General features: G+C 47.5%; 1 protein-coding gene across 4 annotated transcripts in view; it reads left to right on the top strand.

The window, feature by feature from the left end:
• Positions 1-10,084, top strand: part of LITAF (lipopolysaccharide induced TNF factor) — a 132,554-nt gene that overhangs the window by 119,985 nt on the left and 2,485 nt on the right. For 3 of the 4 annotated variants that reach the window (XM_019650923.1, XM_019650922.1, XM_019650921.1), the window contains 2 exons: positions 5,459-5,683; positions 8,068-8,224. In XM_019650923.1, coding sequence (XP_019506468.1) covers positions 5,464-5,683; positions 8,068-8,224 — 377 coding nt within the window. In that variant the 5' untranslated portion in view covers positions 5,459-5,463. Of the gene's footprint in view, positions 1-595; positions 726-5,458; positions 5,684-8,067; positions 8,225-10,084 lie in introns of those variants that run through there. The other variant, XM_019650924.1, reaches the window with a different exon arrangement.

Raw genomic sequence — 10,084 nt, 5'->3', positions numbered from 1 at the left:
AGTCTTATACGGCGAGTATATAACAAACTCTGTATTTTGAGTGGAAATGTTAGGGGGTCGTCTTATACGCCCAGTCGTCTTATACGCCAGCAAATACGGTACCTCGAGAGAGAGACTCAGATGTGTTGCTTCCACGGAGAGTTTATTTTTCTTTTAACACTTTGTCTGTGTGACGAGGTACTGCAAATACGGTACCTCGAGAGAGAGACTCAGATGTGTTGCTTCCACGGAGAGTTTATTTTTCTTTTAACACTTTGTCTGTGTGACTTTGGACCAACAGCTGAACCTCTCTGGGCCCCAGTGTCTTCATTTGTAAGTCAAGACGATGGTAACAATAATTCCTGACTCAGTGGGGTGAGAATTGCATGGAACGGTGCGTGTAAGGGCATGAGTCACAGGGCCCGTTGCTGTAAAGTAAGAATCTGTTATGGTTCATCTTAATGCGTTGTGAACCTGGGGTGGGAGTGGGGCGTGAAAGATTTTGCTCAGGCCAGAACCTCTAGATTCACAGATGCCGAAGTAAGGTTTTAGCAGCCTGGCTATCTGGTACTCCGTAACAATCTTCACTTTCTTCCTGGGGTAAGGACGCAGCAGATTCAAGACCCAGATGAGAGACAGGTGATAAGAGGAAGTGGTCACCCCATCCTGCTCACCTCCTCCCCCGCATTGTGGCTCATGAGATGAAGGCGTGAGAAGGCTGGGCGCCTGTAAAAGAACATACAGATGTAAGGGACATTAGGACTTGGTCAGTAAAAGATTAAAATGTGTTTGGATGATTGCATTTATGACAGTAAGAAAAGAGGAGGCACATTTTAGAAATGCTAAGTGAATACATGTTGGTGATTTGGAAAACTCACTGGACCCACACGGTGGCTTCTCAGTGGGGACCCAAGGGAGTAAAAAATCCATTCTTGGGGGAGGGGCGAAGTGGAAAAAAAAGTCTTAGATATTACAGTGGTGTGTGGCCCTCCAAAACTCAACCCTAACCAACGAAACCTTATTTCTTAGTATTTCATTTCTCGTGTTAGGCAGAAATTAAATTATATTTAAATTAATTAATTAAATTTAAATATAATTTAATTTTTCTCCTTAGGGCAGGGGGTGGGTGGGAGGGTAGTGGGGGAGGCAGCTGTAATGAAAACAAGATTGAGAGATTCTGTTCTCTACCGGGTTCATGAATGAGTTCCTCCCACGCTCATCCCTGCAGGCCCTGGAATAAATATCTCTATGCCCCTCCCTTCCCCTTGGAGAGACTATCAGTGAGACTTTGGGACAAGGAGCATTTTCAGCTACGGACACCAGAATTCCAAGTGGCACATTTACGGATGAGAAATGAGGGGCCAGGATTATGCGACTGGTCATGAGCCAGCTTTCAAAGCCAAGCCCTGTATTTGTAACAGAAATGTAACTCCACGGATCAGGGACACCGCCTTTCCCTTTTCTGTGACCAGGGGTCACCTTTGGCGAGAACACGCTGCCCCAGGGCGACGTGGGACCTCTCCTTCCCGAAGTCCCCAGGATTTCAAGATGGCAGCGGCAGAGTTTCCACTGAGCGTGGGGCCTTCTGAGTGGAGGGCGCTGTGGGACTGTGCAGGTCACGAGCCCGGGAGGCCAGCCTGGTCACATTTTCCATATTTAAAATATGGGTTTGGAATGCTTCCCTGGATTTGGAAGTAGCTAATAAAAGAGTCCTTCTGAGATGATGAAAACAGAAATTCCCAACCCTTCCTACATTTCTGTGGGGGCGGGTGGGAGGTGGTTGGAGACTGGCCTTCTACTAGTGTTCTTTTAAAGGGACAATCGAGAAAGCCACTCTCAGGGGCTTAAGAACAAAGTTAAACAACTGGGGAAGGAGGAAGGAGACCCCCTTGTTTGTTCTTTTATGTCTCCCCACAAAGCTGCCTGTAGCCATAACAACCAGGGCCCTGCAGAGACGGGCCCCAACCGCCCAGGATTCTCAAGGCTGTGCTTTTATGTGCAAAACTGTGGCTTTGCTGTTTTGTTACACTCAGAGATGCTTTCTTAGGGCTTCCAGTTTGTCCCAGAAAAAGGGACACAAATATTAGACGTGCTAGCGGCCTCAGCACACAGGCAGCCTGATCCGAATAACAAAGGGTTCTCTGGTGACAGTGTGTGTGTGTGTGTGTGTGTGTGTGTGTGTGTGTGTGTGTTTTGGGGTGAGAGACTGCTGCTCTTAAGTGTTATTGGGGGGGTTAGGAGGAGGGAGTGGAGGCAGCTTGAGCAAACCCTTCTGGAATGGTCGGTAGGTGGGTCTCCTGTCCCTCGGTGAATCCAAATTAAAAAGAAATGGTGGTGGTGGGGGGAGACGGTGAACAGAAAAAGAAATGGGACTGAGTGAAGTGGCATTTCCTGGCCTGGGGCAGGAATGCGGTGGAATTTATTTAGAAAGCTTTCAAACCAGCTAGTTATGGGTTGTTGCTTTTTCTTTCCTTTCTTTTTTTTTTTTTCTATTCTAGTTTGTTGCTCTTGTTCTTTTCGGAATTATAAGTGTGTTTATGTGACTGTTGGATCCAAAAGCCATGTTCCTAAGAGGCAGTGTCCTGGGCTCCAGAGAATAGGATTGTGACCACAAGAAAGAGGATACCTGGTCAATAAATGGGGGGCCCCGGGCCTTAATTTCCAGAACAAGGGGCTCCTTTACAGTTCATGGACATAAGGCCCTCATCTCCTGACACTTGTATGTCCACTCTGTTTTTCTTTTTCTTTTTTTTTCAACTTTTGAACTGTTTAATTCTTTTTTGTTTTTTGTTGTTCTGCTCACTCTTTACCATACAATTTCTGGCCACGTTTCTTTACTTTTAGAGGAGAGAGACAGTGGTTTGGAAATAGAGGAATTCCACTTCTGAGTTGAGTCATTGACGTCCCGCGGTTTGACCAAACTATTTGCACAATTTAGAACACCTCAGATCTTATTTTTCCCTCCCGAAGCATTCCGTTTGCAGCCACAGCAAACGGCGCTATTTTAGGCCCTCTGCACGCATGGCGTTGTCTGCTCTTAAATGACTCAGTTTTCATAATAAATGTGGGTCTGCCTTTTCCTGAGACAGGAAGGGACAGCACGTCCTTGATGTCGGACAAGGATGTAAGTGACTGCAGAGCACCCTGACCCGTTCCCCATAAAGTCTCCTTGCCCAGTCCCTGTTAGAAGCAGATGTAGGAGTTCCTGGGGCCGGCCTGAGGGACCGTCAGCTGACTTAGGGGGTGAGCGTGATAGAGAAGTGTCCTGGGCCTGATCTTGGTGGCCCTTCTTCTACCTGTAAGTCAGGGGAAACTGGCCACACTCCTTAACCGCTTTTCACGATGTTCCCGTTTTTTAAATCCCTCAGCCTGTTTTCACAAAGATGTCCTGTGATCTTGTTAAACCCATCTGCCCTCCGACTTAACCCTCCCCTGTAGACCTGTGTCGGTCCTCTGGTCCCCTCCACCCAGCCGCTTGCTTCTCTTACAGACCTGCGTCCTCTGCCCTTTCCAGGGTTGGACCACCTCCTCTCTGTAACCTCCCGTGGCTTCCGTGTCTCTATAGCATTCCCATCCCGTAGAACCAGAAGATGTGCCGCATCGGTCATTTTACATTGCTTAGTAGCCACATTTTTAAAAGTTAGAAAGAAACAGATGACATGAACGTTGACCGCATATTTTGCTGAACTCCCATCAATCTGAAATAGTATCATTTCAACATACAGCCAATATAAAAAAATGATGAACGAGACATTTCACATTCATGTGTTTAAGTTTTTGAAGTCCAGGGTGTATTTTACATTCACATCATGTCCTAAAGTGGATGCTAAAATTTTATCAAAAACATTTGACCTCAGTTCAGAGTCGATTAAGTTTGCTCTTGGAAAAGTAGATTCACGTACCCAGGGTGTCCAAGACTTAAATAAACGTATTTCCAGTAGTTGAATTGAGTATTCGATTTTAAATATAAATTGCTTAAGCTTAAGTACAATTTAAAAATTGAGTTCCTCGGTGTTCAGCCTCATGTGGTTGGTGACGACCCTATTGGATAGCCCAAAATAGAGAACATTTCCATCCTTCCAGAAAGTTCCATCGGACAGCACAGGCTTATAAAGCCAAAACACCTCCAGAGGACTTTCAAAATTCTCTAGAACCCGGCCCAACCTGTCTAACTTAATGTATTGACTTCGTATTGCATGTATTCCCTTTCCCATGCCCCTCTTCCCACTTTGAAATGAATGCCCTTTCTTCTCTTCCCCCCAGAGAAATCTCCTCTTTCGTGCTCAGCTTAATGGCCGAGCTTCCTTGAAGGATTCTCCCCTTTTCCCTGCAGCAGAATTAATTGCTGCCTCTGCTTCCCACGGGTTCTAGAAGATGAGGCAGCATGCGTGGGAAGGGGCGGCAGGCCTGTCCGAGCCCCCGGACCGTGGCTCGCTGCCCTGGGAGCTCAGATGCCCAGTTCTCCTGAGACAGGTTTGAATGGATCTTCTAACACAGCAGCCTGGGCTCTGCCCCGCTGGAAAATAGAGCCACACAAAGGAAAGCACTGTGTCCTGTTCCGGTTGCCCTGGGGCTGTGAGCATGGGCCTTCAGACAGGAACACACCCTGGGTACAGGCCATGTAATTCTAGGCAGGCAGCAGCTCATGAGAAAAAAAATCCTTTCTTTGCCCTCACAAAAGGAAATATGTGTCTGGCTGCTCTGATACTCATTTTTCAAAATGGGAACTGGGGTGTGTGTGTGTGTGTGTGTGTGTGTTGAAAAAATAAACTATTATAAACTATGTTTACATACCGAAAAGGGCACATAACTTGACAACTCGAATTTTCACAGTGAACATACCCATGTCACCAGCCCCCAGGTGAAGAAAGAGAATGTGACTGACCCCCCCCTCCCCCCGCCAAGGCCCTCCTTTCGCCCCTTCCAGACCCTTCTCTGCCCCCGCCAGAGTCACCACTTTCCCGACTTCTAGCGCCATGATTCATTTTGCCTGTTTCTGAACTTGACGTAAATGGCATCACACAGCATGTACCTTTGGCGTCTGGCTTTTTTCGTTCGGCACTATATTTGGTTTTTGAATGCATTTGTCTCTTTATTCACCTGAAACCCTATTTGTAAAAACCATGGCGGTTTAAAAAAAGAAAGAAAAACCACTAGATATGAAAGACAGGGTAGTGGTTTGAAATGTGAAGAAACTTCTGCTCAAATTCGGTTGATGTTTGCCCTTGGGATTTTCTAGGCTCGGGCGCTTTTAGTTTGTCATTATTTACCTTTCGTTTTTATTTAGGGAATCTCTGTTAAGGTGAGGATTCTTGGGTCTTGAAGGGACCTGAACTCCCCTTCTGGCCTGCGGACAAAGCTGGACACAAGCCATTTTCTCAGATTTTTCTGCTTGTCAGGTAGAAAATGAACGTCGACAGTGGAAAAGAGAAAGACGTCCATTAAATTTCTGATCTGGTGTCTTCTGGTTTCGCTTTAGGTAAAATGTCTGCCCCAGGATCCTACCAGGCAGCCGCTGGGCCTTCGTCGGTGCCGACCGCGCCCCCAACCTATGAAGAGACAGTGGCCGTTAACAGTTTCTTCCCCACGCCCACTGCACCCGTGCCTGGGCCAGCCACGGGGCTCGTGACAGGCCCGGATGGGAAGGGCATGAACCCTCCTGCGTACTACACCCAGCCAATGCCCGTCCCCAACGCCAATGCAAGTACGTGCAGCCTCCCTGGTCCCTTGTACCCCTCATCCCGAAATGTCACATGCAGTCTTTTAGGTTCCACATCAGTGACACTTGTGGCTTTTCCATAGTAAAGCAGTTTATGAGCTTTTCCAAGCCCGCCATAAACCAGTCCTTGGGTGCTTATCACATAGAGGCACATCAACTATCCTAGAGAAATGTGGCCATGAGAGTTGGCTTTTAAGGACCCCCACCCTTCCTGCTGAGGTTTGATGCGAAAACCCCTGCCCCAAGGCCAGGGCTGCCGTAGGACAGGCAGAAGAAGCAGCCATGAGTGAGGAATGGGTGAGCTGAAACCCACCCCAGCTCACCATTTGCAGAGACTGCTCCCCTGCCTTCTGGCAACTTCATCACCTTGTCCTTGGGTGCTTCCTGCTCTCCACGTATGTAGCTGAGTCAGAAAGAATCCCCAGATCAGAGAGTGAGTCACACTGACTGGGCTCACCTCACCTCCTTGTGCCTCGGTTTCCCCATCTGTAAGACAGGGGCTCATTCAAGTACCTACGTCAGTGCATTAAAATGAAATAAAGTTTTATGAGTAATCATTTGATAAACGTGCTCAAGTAACTTTGACTTGAGATAGAAGAGGGTAAGATAATGACTTCAGGCTATTTTAGATCGTGCTCTGCTGAATAAATAACTCATTCTTGCACCAAAAAAAAAAAAAACTAATAAAATGTATATGTAAGTGCTAAAGTATGCTTCAGTAATGCTTTTCTGGAAGGAGGGTGTTTCTAGGAGTATAGGCTCAGTTAGTTCTGGACAATCGTTAATTCCCCCTAATACATAGATTATAGAAATGGCATTCCAGCAGCATAAAAACGAACAGAAGGAAGTCTCTCTGACAGAAATAGGAGCTTAAACAACTTTGCCAAAAACCAAAAAGAACATGCAAAGCTCTAAAGGATTCAAGGGCTGGCATCGCCTAGATTCTCTTCTGATGATTGCGACTGTCTGTACACGTTTCCACAGTTTTCTCTTTTTAGCATGATTTCATATGCCCATTTCATGTAGCAACACGGTTCCCCGACTTGTAAAGAACTGGGCCGGTGTTCCCTGGCTCGATAATCAACTCCAGTCTTATCACTGGGTGTTGGAGTTGACTAAGGAGCCTCTTCCTGTGAAAAGAGGGAATTGGTGCTTGAGGGCTCACTGTACCAGGCACGGTGTAAGGTTCTTTCTTTACCAGCTTTATCTCATTTAATCCTAGCGACAACTCTGTTACTTCCATTTTTTTTAAGTAACAGCTTCCTTGAGATCTAATTACCCGACCATAAAGTTCACTCTTTTTAAGTGTACAGTTCAGTGGGTTTAGTGTATTGACAGAGTTGCGCAACCACCAGAACTAATTCCACAGCGTTCCCAGCACCCCAGAAAGAAACCCCGTGCTCGCTGGCAGTCACTCCCCATTTCCCCTGCCCCAGCCCCTGGCCACCACTAATTTGTGGGTGAAGAAAATGGGAGCTAAAACCCACCACATCACAGAGTCTGAAATGACCATCTGCAGACCACCTTCGTAGAACCACTCAGGGAGCTTAAAAAGGAGTTTGGGGGATGGGGCCCAGGAATCTGTTCTCGATAAGCTCCCCATGCGATTCCCTGGGCAGCTTGAAAGCCTGGCCGAGCTGGGCCAGGGCCCTCCTCCAGGACACAGTCCTTCTCCCCGTCTCGTGTGTGGAGGTTTCAAGTGATAATTCTGGAAATCTGCCACTGTTTCCTCTTTTTCCCTTTTTGTCATTCCCCCCGATCCTTTGCTCCCGCCCCAACCCACCATTCTTAAAATACACAACATAAAATTTATCATCTTAAGCATTTTTAAGTGTACACTTCAGTGGCATTTGCAACATTCACGATGTCGTCCAACTACTACCTCCACCATCCATCCATCTCTAGAACTTTTTCATCTTGTAAAACAAACTGTTTCCATTAAGCACCAACTCCCGTCCCCCCCACCCCCCCACCCGCAACCCCTGACAACCACCGTTTACTTTCTGTCTCTGTGACTTTTGGCTACTCTAGGTGCCTCACAAATGAGCAGTCACACATTTTTTTGTGGCTGGCTGATTTCACACTTAGCATAATGTCCTCAGGGTTCATCCAGGTTGAAGCGTGGGTCAGGACTTCACACTCCTTGTGGCTGAATCATGTTCCAGTGTATGGAAAGACCACATTTTGCTCATCCATTCATCCACCCATGGGCACTTGGGTCGCTTCCACCTTTTGGTTCTCGTGAAGAGTGCTGCCATGAACGTGTGTGCGCAAGTGTCTGTGGAGACCCTGCCTCCGTCTTTTGTCATGCAATCAATGTCTTCCTTGTTTACTGATCGGGCTCTGTCTGTTCCTTTCCCCTCCATCAGTTGCCGTGCAGACAGTCTACGTGCAACAGCCAGTCTCCTTCTTTGACCGCCCAGTCCAGATGTGCTGTCCTTCCTGCAACAAGATGATCGTGACTCAGCTGTCCTACAACGCCGGCGCCCTCACCTGGCTCTCCTGCGGAAGCCTGTGCCTGCTCGGGTAAGTCTGGGGTCCACTTGGCCCCCGGGCTCTCCCACATTCCTCTCTCAGCTGTAGCACATACTTCTGTCTTGTGAGGGGCCGTCCTGTGCATGTAGAACGTTGAGCCGCGTCCTTGACCTCCACCCACTAGATGCCAGTAGCACCCCTGCACCCACTTGTGAGAACCAGAAACCGTCCCCAGTGGAGAACCCCTGCCCTTGAGCATGTCAACACCTAGAAGCTGCTGTCGCATCATTTCTTCTCGCTCATCTGCTCAGATCCCTCCCTGCATGTAGGGACAAGCATAACAGCTGCTCGCCTCCGTGTAGGGCGATACCCTAGGAATTTCTTTTTCTTCTAGAATTTCATGACCTAAGTAATAATGTTTGCCTGAACTTGGAGAGAAGCTTTAAACAACCCGTACATTCAAACACTTGCTATTCGTCTCTTCCAAACATCTTATCCTTTTATGACCCCAAGTATGTTTCCCGTTGCCTCCACTGGAGACCGCATAAATATTTATGTCTGCACCCAGGGTATTACTATTGAAAGAGATAATAGTTTCTGTTCTGGGAGAAATTTGAACAAACGCAATTGAATTTTTTTTTTTTCCCCCAAACGGATAAGGTAGCCTCCTTATTGCTGGCCATGAGAATCACTCAGAAAACCATGGTTCTGTTTTCCTTCTCAAAGGAGGCGATGCTTGTGCAGTCTTTTCGGGAACGCTTGCCTCTTGTACAGCTGTCTAGTTCTTGTTATGCCGCGGGCTGCACAAGGGTCCTGCCTGTGTTTGCTGATTACATAGGTTAAGAGACATTATTTGGGGAACTTCATGTGGTTGTTGCTGTAAGTGGCCTCTCCATAGTGCAAAAGTGACCGGTCTGAGACGGGCCAGCACACACGACAGCCCCCAGGCCAAATCTAGCCTATTTTCAGTTTCATTAGGACTTATCGTACGATTTGTGTATGCATTATCCATGGCTGCTTTTACACTACAATACGTACCATCCGGCCCTTCACAAAACAAGTTCACCAACCTCGATCTAAGTCCTTGAAAGATGCCCAGATAACCCAAGATTTGAAAATACGCCCAGTATGGTCAGTCTGTCTGTGGGAGCAGCCTTGGTGTTGGTTGGTGTGTTAGTTTCTTGGAGCTGCCATAACAACTGACTACAAAGCTGTTGGTGAAAAACAATAGAAATGCATCCACTCACAGTTCTGAGGCCGAAAGTCCAAAATCAAGGCGCCCACAAGGTCACGCTCCCTCCAAGAGCTCTAAGGGCAGACTCCCTGCCGCCTCTTCCAGCTTCTGGTCGTCTAGCTCTTCCTTGGCTTATAGCTGCATCACTCCAGTCTCTGCGTGTCTTCATGTGGCCTTTGTCCCCTCCGCATTTCTTTTTTTTTTTTTTAGCTGAGCCATCCTGCCACCTGTTGGCAGCTCAGCGGCAGCTCAGCTCGGGCCGGGCATCGAACTGGTGTTGCTCAGAGCTCGCACTCTTGAGCAAGCTCTTAACCAACTGAGCCACTTGGCCGGCCCGCCCCTCGCATTTCTGTGTGTCCTTTTCTCTGCTTAGAAGGACACCAGTCATTGGGTTTAGGGAGCCCACCTGAATAATCCAGGATGACCCCATCTTTTTTTTTTTTTTTTTTAAAGGCATCATGGAAGGTTTTTTTTGTTTTGTTTTTTGGTTTTTTTTTAAGATTTTTATTGGGGAATTGGGGGATGGGAAAAGCACTGGGGAATTGGGAGAAGGGGAACAGATAAGTTGCTGTCCTTTTGTTCTTCCATCTAGTTGTGGAGGACATTGCTTCACTGGCCCAAGTTGGCACCATCATTGTGCTCTTCCCGGGCGAGGCAGATCAGTCGCCGGCTTCTGG

The sequence above is a fragment of the Hipposideros armiger genome, unplaced genomic scaffold, assembly GCF_001890085.2.
Source record: "Hipposideros armiger isolate ML-2016 unplaced genomic scaffold, ASM189008v1 scaffold_149, whole genome shotgun sequence".
NCBI lineage: Eukaryota > Metazoa > Chordata > Mammalia > Chiroptera > Hipposideridae > Hipposideros > Hipposideros armiger.
This window is presented reverse-complemented; position numbering and strand designations above follow the sequence as displayed.